At 48.8% G+C, this 15,739-nt stretch overlaps 1 protein-coding gene across 2 annotated transcripts; it reads right to left on the bottom strand.

The window, feature by feature from the left end:
• Positions 1-1,280: 1,280 nt before the first annotated feature.
• On the bottom strand, positions 1,281-15,396 carry CDCA7L (cell division cycle associated 7 like). Of its 2 annotated transcripts, XM_007447439.1 has the most exons (9): positions 15,250-15,396; positions 10,634-10,771; positions 6,981-7,355; positions 5,262-5,336; positions 4,974-5,141; positions 4,096-4,221; positions 3,009-3,158; positions 1,828-1,964; positions 1,281-1,311 (listed from the first exon to the last, which is right to left on the bottom strand). In XM_007447439.1, the coding sequence occupies exons 1-9, from the start codon at positions 15,310-15,312 to the stop codon at positions 1,281-1,283; spliced, it is 1,263 nt and encodes a 420-aa protein (XP_007447501.1). In that variant the 5' UTR covers positions 15,313-15,396. The 2 variants fall into 2 exon arrangements, with proteins under 2 accessions (XP_007447501.1, XP_007447502.1); XM_007447440.1 differs by lacking the exon at positions 10,634-10,771 and having other exon boundaries at positions 15,250-15,387.
• Positions 15,397-15,739: the final 343 nt, after the last annotated feature.

The following is a 15,739-nucleotide window of genomic DNA, read 5'->3' on the forward strand; positions in this document are numbered from 1 at the left end:
CAACGGCCCGTGCAGAGGGGCTTCTATTCCTCCCGCCGGAGCACCGCGGAGATGTCCTTGTTCCCGCACGGTCGTTTATTCTACTGAGAGGCAGAAAACAGAGTCCAGCTTATGTACCTTTTAAGTAACTAATTTAAAATGTGCATTCGTTGTTTTTTTGTGTGTGTGTGGTACGCGGGCCTCTCGCTGTTGTGGCCTCTCCCGTTGCGGAGCACAGGCTCCGGACGCGCAGGCTCAGCGGCCATGGCTCACGGGCCCAGCCGCCCCGCGGCATGTGAGATCTTCCCGGACCGGGGCACGAACCCGTGTCCCCTGCATCGGCAGGCGGACTCTCAACCACTGCGCCACCAGGGAAGCCCTACCTTCGTTGTTTTTAAACAAACGAACACCATCTCTGAAAAGTAGAGAAGGGGGACAAAAAGAAGCAAATGTAGAGAAAAAGACGGGAACCCCACTGAAAATCTGTTCATTTTTATTAGCTCTCCCCAGCCTTCCTGCAACACAAAAAAGAGTAGAGTACAGTATAGATCACATTGTCAGTCATCAACGTTCCACTGAACCTCCGAAACAATATGGTTGGAAGTCTCCTCCCGGTCCATACACGTGGGAGCCTAGTTCTTATAGATAAACAAAAAGTATTAGCCTTTATATTCTTTTAAAATATAGAAGCCACTGGCAGCTGCTCCTGCTGGCCAGCAGCCCTCCAGTGTCCGGAATGTGACTGACTGACAGTCCACTTTTTGTTCAAGTGTTAACAAAAATAAAACTCAAGCTCTACGGGTAATTGCACCTTGTAATTTAGGGGAACATTTTCAATATAAATTTCCAATGACCCAGAGCAGCTTAAACTATGGTCACTTGTGATAAGGTAAACTTAAAGGGGACGTAACCCGTCACAAGCTGGCCTCCCAAGCTGGCCTCCAGGGACTGGTTTGGGAGGTAAAAGATCAAGGCAACAAAGGCAAGAGCTGCTTACACAATGTTTTCTCTGGGGTAACTCCACCCCCCCCCCCATCTAAACTATGTTTTTTAATCAGCTGCAGATGCTTTTAACAATTCAATCTATAAACAGGCCTGCGTATACATATGTATGTCGATTCCTCTCGTCTTCCTGATCTTCCTGAGAAATCTTTTGAAGTATATAAACAAACAATCTTTAAAAGAAAAATAGTATTTAGATCTACAAAGAATTTCTGTATACAAACACAACCATAAGAAATCTTAGGCACAAATGGCATGTCTTGTTGGAGTCCTCCATGGTGAGCTGGCTGGTTCTTCTCTTAGTTGTCTTTTACCAGCTGCTTTTGTAAGCTGAGAAAAAATGGGAAGCATTAGTGTGACGGAGGCAAAAAGCACAGCGGCATCCTAGGTTAGAGGCTCAACCATCCCCCAGAGTACCAAGCCCGAACCGGCTCTCCTGTGACCAGCTCAGGCCCAACTCCTCACGCACGCACAGCGGTGCGGGCCGGCCCCCAGGGCCACTCGCCTGACTCCCACGTCCCTGCAAGCAGCCTCCCCGTCCAAGCGCACGTGGCCCAAGCCTCCCCTCTCCTTAGTGCTGCCTCGGGTCTTCGCAGCTTCCCCTCAGCCTGCCTTGTAGACTCTTTACTGTTGGAGGCAATCGGGGAAATTCTAGCAAAGGAGGGAACTTCCCGATAGGGAAAATACCAGTCCCGAGCTTGCCCAATGCAGACAGACACAGGACAACTGGCACTCGATGTGGTTTCTAAGACTCAGACTGAAACAAGGCAACGCCGTACCTGCCTAGAGGGTCTCCCCTGCTGCACCCGGGAATTACAACCTCTGTTTTTGATTTGTGAGGCTTACCTCTCCAGATATTCCTTAACGTTATTATAACCGTAAAACTTGGCCAGATGAATGAGGATGCCTGTGGCACAGCGACCATCACGCTTCCGACAGTAACTGCAGTTGCAGATGCCCCGGCAGGGAGGACACACCCAACCCTAGGGAAGCAGTGGCAGCAGAAATGCCCCCGTTATCAACAGGCTCTCCCCGCGAGATGAGCTTCTGACTGAGCCTGGATCACTCAGCCTCTCCACCAATCTTTAATCACGTGAGACTCTTCAGATCATCCTTCACCCTGTGACAGGTACTAATGTCTCCTTCCCCTCGCATGTTTCAAAAACGTCCAGAAAGGCTGATCACCCCAGATCACGCATGCAGAAACACTGAAACGTGTTGGTTTTAAACAGGACCAGGTGCATAGTTAGTAGACGTATGTTCAAAAAGGTTTGGAGAATTTCAGGTATCAGAGCACGTGCAGGGCCCCTTACTACTTCACAGGTCACATGCCCAGGAGGTCGGCCCTGCTTCTGAGAGCATAGGGTTTCTCAAGTCACTCAACCTGAGTAGCAGTTTACATTCACCTGCAAACTAGGGACAGTCTATTTACCCCCATGACTGCTGCATAAGAGGTCTTGCAGCAGTTAAGAGCACAGACTCTGGAGCCAGACTGCCCAGGTTCAGGGGCATACACACTAACCCCCATACTATGTATTATCTCACTTTACAGAGAGAACCAAGGTGTTGGGAGGCTAAAAGAATAACAACTGAAATAAACGGCACTAACAGACGTGAAATCTCAGAGCAGCGCAGGTGCGCACAGAAAGCACCCTACACCGCGGTATACCCACCCCCCTGGGCCTGGCCCCGGCAAATCCAAGGTAAAGGACGCTGCTGGAGGAAGGGGACACAGGCTCGCCTGTACAAACCCTGACTCTAAGAAAGCTTGCCTCTGACCCTGGAAAGCGAAACGCACTCTTTTCTCCGGTCCTATCTGTAGGGCAGGAAACTCTACTTTTCATTGCTGCCAGTCTCAAGAGGCAGAATGAAAAGGAGGGTGGTGAGGTGGGTCTACAAAACCCAGAGCTCTGCAGCTGCAGGTACCCGATAGAGGGCTCAGGAGCCCCGTCCTCAGCTCGCTCCCCTCACCGAGGGAGGGGGAGCTCCCTCGGCTCCCCTCAGGCCGAGGCGAGCACTGTGCCTACCGGGTCCAGCAGCGCCGATCTCACGTCCTCCCCGTAGCGATTCCGCAGGCAAGGCCCACAAAACTGTCCTCGCACCCCGCCGCAGCTCTGGTTCCGACACACCGTCTTGGTGTCAATAGTCTTCTGCCGACACTGGTGGCAAGTGTTACCCTGAGGCGGAAGGCGGTGGGTGGTGAACATGGGATTTGGAGGGGGAGGCCCACGAGGCCACACGGATATCCTAAGTGCACGAAGCAGCCCTGCCTCTCCCCCAGAATCGAGCAGTGCTGTTTCTCTGGTACAAACACTGGCACTATCTGGCAGCCTGTAAGCGCTTTTAGTTCTGGGGCCAGAGAAACCTCTTAGGGCAGATGAGACTGAGCAGGGAGCCTGGAAGAAATGAAATGATCAGCTGGACAGAAATGATGGGAGAGACCGGAGCCCACAGGGGTGACAGGTGACTGAGTGATGATAAGCCCTGGGCAGCATCACACGGCTCCAACCCAGTTCCTAGCAATCCGGTTACGTTCAGGATGAAATCTCCTGGTTTTAAAACGTTGGCAATTAAATTGAAAACCTTTTAATAGTATTTAAGACACTGTCTCATTATCTAAAAAGGATGCAAAACAACACAAAGCCATCCACTACATTACCATTTTAAAACTTAACACATTTCCTTCCTACCTACCAAAGATATTCGATCAAACTTTAGTTTCTGTTGGTTATATAAAATATATATTATACATACGTTTTCAATATGTGTTAATACTACATTGGAAATACATTTCTGTTGGTTATAAAAGTGTATTCTGTTTTTCAACGTTTAAAACATAAAACCTATTTAAAATATAACAATTACAACTGTGCTTTTCCAGACTACACCCCTGATTCCCCCCACAGATAATATGCATCCCCCAGAGAGACCTGTCTCCCCTTTCCCAGTTATAGCTGCTCCAACTCGGAGCCCATGGGGCTCTGCGCCCTGGGGAGACGGCACAAGTGCGTAAGCCCAGATACAGTTTAAAACAAGGCAGGATTTCAAATACCAGTGCCTGGGACTCCCAGTATAAGTCACGATCATGTGAATTATTCATCAGATATACTTTACCAGAACTTTATCATAGATTTTATCTCGAACAGTTATGGCCACGTTCTCCAAGTCCTCTTCAGTGATGTCCTCCACTGGCCGAAAAGAAGACACACGGCGACGTCGTCGATATCCCTGGCATCTCCCCTGCAGAACGAGCCAAAGCAGAACTGGGCATGAGATGGTTTGGGCGGTTAAAAAAAAATTATCGAAGTTTTAAGCTCCTCAGAGCTCTAGGACCATGAATGTTGACTAGGTCCCTCTTCTATTTCCCTGAAGTCATTCACACATTTTAGTCATTTGCTGAGCTCCTGTCCTTAGTGCCAGGCCTCCCTGATAGCAAGGTGACACAGAACGATAAACCACAGCTCAGGGTTCCCCTGACCAGTGAATGGTCGCCTGCGGCAAGCTCTGTGAGGCCGGGGAAGTGAACCACACTGAACAGCCAAAGCCACAAATAGGAAGGGTCCAAAGTGTCTTGCTCTAGACTGAAAGCACTCCAAAGTCCCCATTCCTAAACAGAAAGACCAGAGACATCACTATACTTGCCCACAAGCAAAACCACGAAGCCACCTGCTGCCGTTATCAGCCCTTTACAGCCTCCACTGGAGATGAAGCTGGGGTCCTAACCATTGCTCAGTTTAGAGGAAGGACCCGCTTCGTGGCCTACAGCTTAGATCAAGCGCAAGCTTAGGCCCGGGGTTCTTTTCCGAGTGCGGTCTCAGGAGTACCCACAGCATCTGGGAACTTGGCTGAAATGCAACTTCTCAGCTGCTGCAGACCTACCGAGTCAGAACCTCAGCCCTCTCACCGAGCCCCAGAGGGCTGTGATGAACGCTCACGTGCGAGGACCGCTGGCTTAGACAAAGAAGCATTGGTTCATTATAGTCAGAAAATACCCCGCTTGTTGTCTTCCTTCTTCTGAAACTGTAGAACTCTTCTGCGAACTTGGCGGCCGACACGGTGAAGTTCTCCAGGGCGAACTTCTCGGGAGGCCGTGCGCTCCGAGCCGGGTTGGTGCGCCGTGTGATCTGTCCCTCTGAGAAGGCCCGCCTCACTGCTTTCTTCTTCTGCAGGTGAGAGAGCACAGACACACACAGCTGGCTGCTTTCTGGAAACGAAAGCCATCTAGCAACCGACTGTGTGCATGAGTACTGGAATCAATACATATAAGGAGTTCCACTTACGGAAGAAGCTGAGTTCGGGGTTCGGAGCGGGAAGAAATCTGGCATTGAGTTCAATTCCGCCAATAACTGAGCAAGCTGAAGTTCAGAAGAGAGAAAGGATCGTGCATAAATATTGCCACGTCTACTTCATCTAACACGTTTATCACAAGCCTTCCAGTTTGAAGCCGTGAGAAACTTGTAGTTTACGTAAGATCTCAGCAGTTGTTACTTGTTTAACCTCACATGTAAAGATTTTTATCTACGCAGGTGAGATGCTGATAGCATGAGAGGAATAAAATCTATGCCCGTTCCTTAGGTAGAAGGAGAAGACGCGATGAAAACTGTCCTGGAAGGTCCAAGGCCTGGAGCATGCGGTTAGAATCGTGACTGGGCTACTAACTCTCAGTGTGACCCTGGAACCTATCATTTTGCCCACCCGAATCAAGTTTCATCATGTTCACAACAGAAAAGGCCCAACTAGATCATTCTGGCAGTTGTTCAGAGCTCCGAAACACTGATTCTTGAAGTTGGTTCATTTCTTATCAATAAAAATAATTTATGAAAATATTCCCAAATAAACACCTAAGAACACCAAATAACAGGCATTAACGTGCCAATCATACAATTTAATTAGGATTCCTTTTAGTTTTAGACTTACACAGAGGTATGGGTGTCACCCATAAATCCTAAAATCATGAACATAGTTCTTCTTCTTATTTTTTTTTTTGCAGTACGCGGGCCTCTCACTGTTGTGGCCTCTCCTGTTGCGGAGCACAGGCTCCGGACACGCAGGCTCAGCGGCCATGGCTCACGGGCCCAGCCGCTCTGCGGCATGTGGGATCTTCCCGGACCGGGGCACGAACCCGTGTCCCCTGCCTGCATCGGCAGGTGGACTCTCAACCACTGCACCACCAGGGAAGCCCTCATAGTTCTTATTTTAAAGATGCAGAGAGATAACGACGCTAAAAATTTCTCTTAACTGAGCACAAATGTGTCTCTGGATAAATTACACCCCAAAGTAGGCTTTATATTTTCTTCAGCAACTTAATAGACATATAATAAGACTGCATATACAGTATCATTAAATTATGCTTTTTAAAAAGAAAATATTAAAGAAAAAAATATACCAAAATACTAAAAGTGATGATGATGGGTATGATTTTCTTAAATTCTGTGTGTATAAAATTATGAAGGAAACCACAGTTACTGACCACACAGAGAAGAACCGAATACACAAAGATTTCACCTTGTTCCATTAATTATTCTGGTGAAAACATTTTAAAGTGATTCAAAACTGCTCAGTTCCTTTTAATACCTAGAGCCCTTTCATTCCTTTAGCTGATATCTTGACACTACAGCATCTAGCTTGAAAGCTGCCTGCCTGACCTGCACAAAGCAACTTCTAAGTGGGCTTCATGACACCCACGTTTACACATTGCTTCTTTCTGCCGGGAACAGGCCCTCTCATCTCTGTAAAATACCACTGCATATCTGCAACATAACCTGATCAACAGTCAATGGCGTTTAGTCCATGGCACTGTGGAGGGGGCTAAAAATGGTCCCGGGAGTCTCTGTTCCCAAACCAGAGCTAATCAGGTGATAACCGCTTGGGGTCCAAGAAAAGAGAAAGAACCCACAATGCCCAGAGCACACTTTCTGACCGAAGTCAAAGCAGCAGCGGCTGTGAGGACGCAGCCCTGGGAGCCCCAGCAGTGGCTGTCGTGGGCCGCGCGGCCTTACCATGGCTTTGTTCTCCTCGATGTTCATGGTCCTTTTCAGCAGGGCATCTGAGCTCTCCTGGCCCTCGTCCCTGGAGTCATCCTCAGACTCAGAGGCAGAATCTTCCCTTTCCTTCCTCTGTCTGCAGCTTGTCTTTCTTCCGAGAATTCCATTCTTACTGTCCTGTATGTGCGAGCCAGAAAACAACGGCTCAGGAGAACTGTTCTTACCGGCATTTTTTGCCGGTTTCTTGGTGGGGAACTGAAAGGCTACTCGAAGACCAATACTGCTTCTTCTCGGCCTGCTGCTTCTAGGTGGAGCCTTTTCTTCCTCATCTTCCTCTTCCTCACTCATGAAAGATGCTTTACCATCATCACTGAGCTCTGACTCCACGAGCTAATGAAATGAGAGAAAGAACAAAGACAGTGCCTATAAACAAACCTTCAGAAAGACACACACTTACAACCACTCTGACAGTATTTTAGGAAAACAATGACTAGTTGAAAGCTCTCCCTTCCTATTGGTAGTTCCCTCTGAACTCTTCAGTTAAATGAGCAAGTAGTTTGTAGATGAACAAAATCAAAGAGCAGGCTGCTACGCGCTCTGGCCCAGCCACACCCACCGGCAGACTGTGTTCTCTTGAGAGCATCAGGCTGGAAGCCAAACGCTGACGAGGTGGGCTCCTCCCCAGCGGACCAGCCAAGCTGGCACACCTGGGAGCCCAGGAATATGGGAACAAAGAAAAGGGTGTGCATGACATCAGAGGTATCCTCAGATAAAAATGGAGTGCTGAGTGAAAAATAAAATACCATTCTGCGCTAACTAGCTGGAACAGAACTCACGAGTAAGAGGGACAGGAGAGCTGACTTCATTTTAGTGCAGTGACCAAGGAGCAGGCAGATGACCTGCCATCGGGGTCAGTGGCGGAACCTCATCCCCAGGATACACTGGGTCCTCACTCAAGGGAAGCCTCCTCCCCTTTCTGTAAACCCGCAGCGCCATGGGGTGCAATCAGGCAGACAGCTCTGCAGGTGGCTGCAGGCACCTGTTCGGTCAGCTCAAGCAATTCTCAGCCTCAATTTTCAGTCTCCACTCAGCAAAGGTCTCCAGCATTAAAACATAACTTGGTTTCACACGTGAGAACACAGTAAGAATGGAAGGCAACAGCAAGGGGACATCTCAGATGCAAAGGACTCTTAGCAACAGCAGAGATGGGTTTAAACATTGGGATCAAGGTCATCGCCTGGCCTCTTTCCTTGACCACAGGCTGGACAGTGTAGCCTGGGCACCTCTGTTCAGGGACTCAGGCTGTGAGGAGAGCTGAGAACAGCACCAGGAGCCGCCTGGGATTCAGTTGATGACTCTGCTTCTTCCTCGGTGACCACCCCCCCCAAATTCCAGCTGGACTCAAGTTAAAAACAAAGCGGCGGGAGGGGAAGAAAAAAGCAGACAGGGATTCCCTGGTGGCTCAGTGGTTGAGAGTCCGCCTGCCGACGCAGGGGACACGGGTTCGTGCCCCGGTCCGGGAAGGACCCACATGCCGAAGAAGGCTCGAGCCCCTGGGGTGACGCCAGTGCGGGTCAGTGGGAGAAGGCCCCTCTGCAGTCCCTACCCCTCGAGTGGATTGGAAAAATAAAGCCAGGTGCCGTCCCAAAGGAGACGTTTTAACTCAAAGCCATGCCTAATAATAGGCCATGTTTTATTTTTTAAATACCATTTACCTGTGACCTTATGGGTACCAGAGATGCCAACACCACTTAAAACCAGCAAACATTATGATGATAGGCCAAACTAAGAGGAACTAAGGAATATGAATGTTAAAAAAAAAAAAAAAGACAACTTCCAAACCTTGGTGTATGTATCAAGGCACAAAAAGCCAAGCAGAGAAATAAGACTGTACTGTACGGAGTTACCTATTTGTTTTAATATCCTGAACTCTCCACATTAGTAGCTTTGGAATTCCAAATAGTGGGCTCAGAGGAATCTATTTTAGAAGACAGTGTTGGAGGACTTCAGAGGAATTATCTCCCCTGACTGGCTTTATTCATTTATCATAATCGCCGTCTAAGCCACGTCTCTTTACCAAGGCCGTGGAGTAGCATACTACAAAGGACTGAAGTACGGAAAGAGCCACCAGTGCAGACTCCAACCTGAGAGCCAGCACCACGGCTGCGGCAGTTCCACGTCTGGCTACAAGACCACTAGACACCAACGTAGAGTCATACCCTATTGCCAAAAAGGTGGTCTCACCACTACTCACTAGGGTGGGCAGGAGGTTGGGTGAGGAGGCAACAAGGCTTACTTTCTCACTGAATTTCAAAATAAATGTACAGGTGGACCTGCCCTGAGCTATGAGTTACATCAGAGTCAACGTAACATGTCACGATTCATTCCCTAAATGTACAGATTTGGAAGAAAACCAAAAAAAAAGTGCTGGGGGTAATTCACTTTTGCATGCTGGAAACAAATTCTTTGAATATCCCAAAATTACTTAGCTAAAGAAGAGAAGATAAACAAGTCACTAAGAGTAGATGATACCCATCAGGGTTTGGAAGGATCTAGAAACCAGAGCCTTGCTGGCCAGAACACATGAACTGCCATGCAAATAACTTCTGTAAAGAAAGCCAAGGGGCGGGGGGCTGAGGCCGATAGGTTGGCACAGGTCTGTGTTGCTATTCACAGAAATAAATCACCATCGAGCAAGGCAGCCTACCATTAAGGCTTTCAGGCCTTAAGTCCCCCCAGGAAAAGGTGAAGGACAAAGGGACACTACTGGTTACAGCTTATTTAAACACCTATACAGGTTCCACGCCAGGAGTGCTTCTCTGGGAGCTTCTGAACGTAATGAGGTTTAACCGCTCTATCCCTTATCTTGATACCAAAGAAGGAAGTGGTGTATTGATTTTCTGAGATAAATGTATGCTATTTTTCAGTTAGTAAAAAACATTTTTATGCCTAAAAAAAATCCAAAGGCTGTTCTTCAAAGTTACCCTGAGATCCAAATACTGGTCGGCAGTCAACTGGCCTACTAAACACATGGGAAAAAAAAGAGATCAACCAACAAGTCTCTTGATGGCAAAGGGCTGAGGGCAGATTTCCCTTAGGAATCAGACAAGCCCAGGTCATCTTTATCATTAAAAAGCACGTCGTGATCCAAATCAAGAATGCACAGACAAAACTCTTAAGTTTGTACCACAGCTAAATTTTTGCCAAATCAACTCCAAACCTAAGAACATTACTTGGCGCACAACAGAAAACGACTTTCAGGAACTTGTTACTCTCAGACCCTCCTCTTTTCAGATAAAAGAGGTTCAAAGAAGTCTGAAATAAATTCTCTGATAAGGATAATAAGGGACGCCTGGGACACATCCCCCCAGACTCCAAAGGCACCCAGGAAAGCCAAGTGGATTTTCTCTAAGAGAATAATGGACTGGTGGGCCAGGAATTCACCTGGCCAAGAATAGCCAAGTTTACATTTAGCTAACTGGCTTAGAAGCTGGACACTGTGAGAAAAAGTAAAACCTTTATATTTTGTTAACTGGCTTATAAGATGAACATGTAAGAAAAAGTAAAACCTTTTCATGTGTAAAGTGACTTCTTACAAGTAACAATACAATTCGGAACCAGGACTAAAAATATTACAACCCACCCTCCCTCACGTTGATAATTATTACCATTACTTCTGCGTTACTGTTAACATTCAGATCACTCTGCGTGAATCCTTCAAAATCTTCCGTCTCTGAGTCACTGTCCTCTCTAAAAATTCTCCTTAGCTCTTCTGTGAAGGTTTTGGACTGGAAACGCACATCCTGCTAAATCAAAAACACACATATGTCATGGAGAAAGAAAGAAGAACAGAGGCTGGCAGGAGCTGGGGACAAGGGCAGTTACTGTTTAATGGGGACAGAGTTTCTGTGTGAGACGATGAAAACATTCTGGCAACAGATAATGGTGAAGGCCTCAAGACGCTGTAACGCCTCTCAGTGTCTTGCAGGCAGCACACTGGGACTTACCGCACTTAAAAATGGTTAAAATGGTAAATTTTATGTAGCTTTTACCACAATAAAAACACACGTATATATACATATTTTCCATAGTTTGCAGAAAGTTAGACCCACAGATTGAACAATTTCAAGAAGCCAGAATGGCCGCAGCCTCTATCAGCTGGTGTGCCCGCTAGGGGCTGATGGAATTCAGTTTCTCCCACCGGGGCGGGCCATCAGGAGCGCCTGCGTTCACACAGGACCGAAAACACGTGGAAGAGAAGACCTGGCCCTGGCTCCTCCACGCACGCTGGCTTTCCTTTCCAACAGCTATCCCAAGCCGCCTCCTCCCAGGGGAGACGCCTGGTTAACAGACAGCACGCCTCCGGGCAGGACAGGGCTGGAGGCTTCCACACCCCACCCCGCCCCGCCCACCGCGGAGGGGCACGCAGTTGCTCCGCTGCCCGCTAGGGAGTCCCTCTCCCGCAGGAGGTGAGAAGCAGCCACCGCCGGCAGGTAGCAAGGGAGCCCGAGGAAAGATGTTACACGGCTGACTCAGAAAGGACGTGTTCCAGTAGTGACTTTTTCTTTCGTCTGAACTCATAAAAATAAATGGCATGCTTGAAAGAGAGGAGGGGAAAAGCAAGAATGGCTTTACAGAACGGAGACCCACAAACCAGCCTCCTCCAAGCTGGCAGCCAGGCCTGGAGTCCATGTCCCCTGCTGCCTCTGACGTCTCCCCTCCTACCCCTGATGCAGGGGTATGACCCCTCTTGACAGCACATGCGGCTGGAGAATCTTTATCTCCCTGCCGGCCTTTTCCCTGACTTTAATTATATACTTCTTCGACCTCGGATGATCAGTCTCTGGAGAAAAACAGACGTAACAGACGAGTGGAAAAACTTCCCGGGGGGAAAAAGAAAGAAATGCCTATACCCGGCATCTTTTTAAGCTTAAAAATGTCTCCTGTGAATTATTATGGGTAAATGGAGTGACTGTGCTCAGATGTAAATTACTTCATCCCTTTGTTGATAGCTGTGGTGCAGCTGCTTAAAAAAAAAAAAAAATTCACACACAAAAGGGAAGTTTCTTTAAAGTGAAATTCAAATTGTGCTTTAGGGAGACCAGCGCCGGCACTGCTGCACACACTACGTACAAGTTCACGCGGCTTCTCTCGGTGGGTTAAAATGGATCCGGAGTGTGTGGGGTCCAGGTGGGGAAGCAGCAGGCCAGGGTCTGTCATGAAGAATGGTGCGCGGTTGGCTCCCAAGGAAACCCACCACCTCCGAGGGCAGGAAACATCTGGCTCAAGAGCCCTGGGCCAGCCCCTGCAGGCTGCTGCAGGGCAATGGGGCCCATGTGCACACTTCGTCATCTACCCAAAGTCCCTGGCTGGAGCCTGAACAGGTCATGCCTTGGAACAGCAGGTTCCAACCTGCCAGTCCCCTGGCTCTTTCTGTGCTTTGAGCTGGTGTCACAGGCAGCAGTCAGCCTGGGAGAGATCAGTATCTTTGGTGGCCAGTTCTGATAGAGAAAACAACTCAGCTGCAGCCCTAAACCAAGGCCCATGCTTTTATTCTCCTGATTTCACAGGGTGTAAAAACCATCTTTAATGGGGGTCTGTAACAAAGCGAACATCCACTCCACAGTCTCCTGTGTCCCTGGTTACAAGCCTCACACAGCTCTTTGTTCTCCGAAATCTGGCCGTTAGCCTTTAAAATCACTACTAGACAGTATGTTGTGGGCTTTGGTGACCTGCATCTACCGTGATCAAGAACATAAGCAGGGCTTCCCTGGTGGCGCAGTGGTTGAGAGTCCGCCTGCCGGGGTTCGTGCCCCGGTCCGGGAGGATCCCACGTGCCGCGGAGCGGCTGGGCCCGTGAGCCATGGCCGCTGAGCCTGCGCGTCCGGAGCCTGTGCTCTGCAACGGGAGAGGCCACAGCAGTGAGAGGCCCGCGTACCTCAAAAAAAAACAAAAACAAAAACAAAAAGAACATAAGCAAATAACAGATCAGAAGAGAAGCTAACAGAGTGGTGACTTTTTTTTTTTATTTTGAAGCTCATGGGACGTGAAGAAACAGACTGGAAGTCATGGTGGCTGAACCAGTCAGACAAGTATCCCACCTCAGTTCCGCCCCATGGGTGCTCCTTCGCCCATGGGCACTGGACGTATGAAACAAGAGGAAAGGGACAACCCAAGGAAGCAGCCCAAGCCGGGGAAGCTGGAAAGCACCGTTCAAGTATGAGGCCCCTTCCATCAAGGAGCTTGTCATTTAGTAAGGGAGCTGGACAAGTCCACAGGTCACCATGGCGAGGATCAGTGTTGTAAGGGAGACACACACAACATGGCGCACAGAAAGAAAGAAAATCCAGTTAAGACTTCATGGGAGCAGAATCATTTGACCTGCATCTAAACTGGGCTAGAGGCTAGAAAGATGCTGAGAGCGCACAGAGGCAGGATGAAGAGCCTGTACCAGTGTGCACAGCGGGCAGAACAGTGCATGCGGGGGGCATGGATGCAGTTTCTGGTCTACTGCTGCAAAGCCCACAGGAGAGAGCCGTGCAAGGCACGAGGCTGAGAAGTGGGGCTCCTAGATTAGGAACATCCCAGCCCGGCCACTTCTCAGATGTGAGGCCTCAGACCAAGTCACTTCACCTCCCCACACTTCAGTTTCGTCACCCGTGAAACAGGAATAATAACAGCGCCTGCACCTTCCCAGGGAGATAGTGAATTAAGGGCACTCTGCATGAAAAGCATGTTGTCACGGGCCACGGAATGCATACTGGGGTCAGACTCGGGAGCAGGGCTGGACTGGGGGCAGGTGTGAGGGCACATGAGAAGGGGCAGTCGGCACAGCAGCAAGAGCGGCCGCTCTGTTCCTTAAGGCCTGCTGCCCGCCAGGCTCGTGCCGGCGCTTCACACAACGTCCCGCGCCGCTCAGAGGGCCACTCACACTGGACCCAACAGGCTGCCCCTCACAGCCTGACCACATTCGAACGGAGGGACTGGCGATTTCTGAACAGGGGAGGATGGTGACCAGAGCTCAGTCCCACACCTGCGGTAAGGGCTATGAGAACCACAGGAGCTGAGGAGGGAAGAGACGGGAAGGGATGGAGGTGAGGAACATGGCAGAAGATTCATCAACTCCTGCAAGGGACTTGAGGAGATGGGTGAGGAAACAGGAGGCGTCAAGAGCTCCAAAGTTGGAGACAAAAATGGGGAAGACAGACAACCAGGGAGGGAAAATGGTGAGTTTCAGATCTCCCTTGAGCAATGACGACGGATCCAAGTGGCTGTCAGAAGTACATCTGGGGCTGGAGGGAAGAGCCAAACCACAGAGAACCAGGAGGCAATGGCTGAGACCAGGCCAGGCACTGAGATCATTAAGTGGAAAGGTCTGAAGATAAAATCTTGGAGAACATCCACAGATGGGGACAGGAAGTAGAAGGGATGACAACCAAGAACAAAAGGTGTAAGAGAAAGAGACCAAGGGGAGTGGAAGCAGGTGGCTGGGGGGGGGGAGGGGTGTCAAATGATGCAGAGGCATCAAATAAGGTGAGGAGACCACACACACTGCCATCAAGCGGGGGCTTCACTTACATAATTAACTGCCTGCCTTCCTCTACTTGCCCAGTGGAAGCTAGGTGGGTTTAACTCACAGCCTTTTAGGAGAGGCCATGGTCGAGGGAGAATGAGGAATCCTGAGTGCCACAAATGAACTCAGAAAAAAATGCCACGGAAGCCTGGATACTTTGGCCATGCTCCTGCCAAATCACAACATAAACCTCCAGGAATCTACCTCTCCAAGAACTGCAACTTGTGTCTGCCACAGATCAAAGGAATTAAAGAAAGAACAATGCTCTCGCCAGCAATCCCATGAGTGAGGTGCAGACAGAGCCTCACCACAGCAGCACAGAGGCCATGTGTCTTATGGTAACCACACACTCCTACGCTACCGCTGGGGGATCAGCCCTACCCCGCCAGCTGTGTGGGAGCGCTCCAAATGCAGCCTGGCCACAGGCTGCAGCCCCAAGGTGGCAAAGAAAACGGATTTGATCATGTGAGGTCCCCTTTACTGAAAAAAAAAAAAAAAAAAAAGATTGTACATAGAAAGGATTTAAACAGCAAAACTGAGCGAGGTACCCTCACCAGTTGCTTGAAACATGAAGGTGTAACACTAATAAAATAAGATGCTCGACAATTAACTGATACCACCAGTCTCAGACCATGTTCAAGTAAAAGAATATCCGAACCAAGATCCAAGCTTCCAGACGGATACGCCTGCCTTGAAAGGAGGCACCCATACCTGCTTCCCTGACTCCAGTGAGTCAAAACTATAGCAGCTCTCCTCTGATGACAGGGTTTCCATGGGAACATCATCTCGGAAACCGACAAACTCTTCATCATCACTGGGGGCGTTAAAGATGTCAGCCACTTCTTTAGGGATCTGTTTGGATTGAAAAAAGGAGAATGATATCAGGGGCTGTTATAATCACTTAGGGAAATTTTGTAGCGGAGTAGGAATTACCATCTCATGACTTTATCAATCTGCCATAGTTGCTCACAAGACCCCAATAACCCTGAGCAAAATGTGCCTCAACTTGACACCTCATGGCAACCAGGGAAGGGGTGGAAGAGGATAAGAGTTTTTCTTTTTCAAATTCTAGAGATATATCCTATCTTACAAGGAGTGTTGACGCCATGCCTAGATAAAAGCCATTTTTGATCTCTTGACAAAAAATAAGAAAATTTTCTCCTACAGTGGATCTGTCTTTAAATGTCATCCACGTTAAAAA

Source organism: Lipotes vexillifer, unplaced genomic scaffold (genome assembly GCF_000442215.2).
Source record: "Lipotes vexillifer unplaced genomic scaffold, Lipotes_vexillifer_v1.1 scaffold474, whole genome shotgun sequence".
Classification (NCBI taxonomy): Eukaryota; Metazoa; Chordata; class Mammalia; order Artiodactyla; family Lipotidae; genus Lipotes; species Lipotes vexillifer.

What these genes read in the sequence shown, in the direction of transcription:
- CDCA7L (XM_007447439.1), bottom strand. Translation starts at nt 15,312, where the DNA reads ATGGAAACCCTGTCATCAGAGGAGAGCTGCTATAGTTTTGACTCACTG. An exon ending in ACAGTAACGCAGAAGTAATG is followed by an intron (nt 7,356 to 10,633) that starts GTAATAATTATC and finishes TCATTTCATTAG; the next exon opens with CTCGTGGAGTCAGAGCTCAG. An exon ending in CCCCGAACTCAGCTTCTTCC is followed by an intron (nt 5,142 to 5,261) that starts GTAAGTGGAACT and finishes CACCTGCAGAAG; the next exon opens with AAGAAAGCAGTGAGGCGGGC.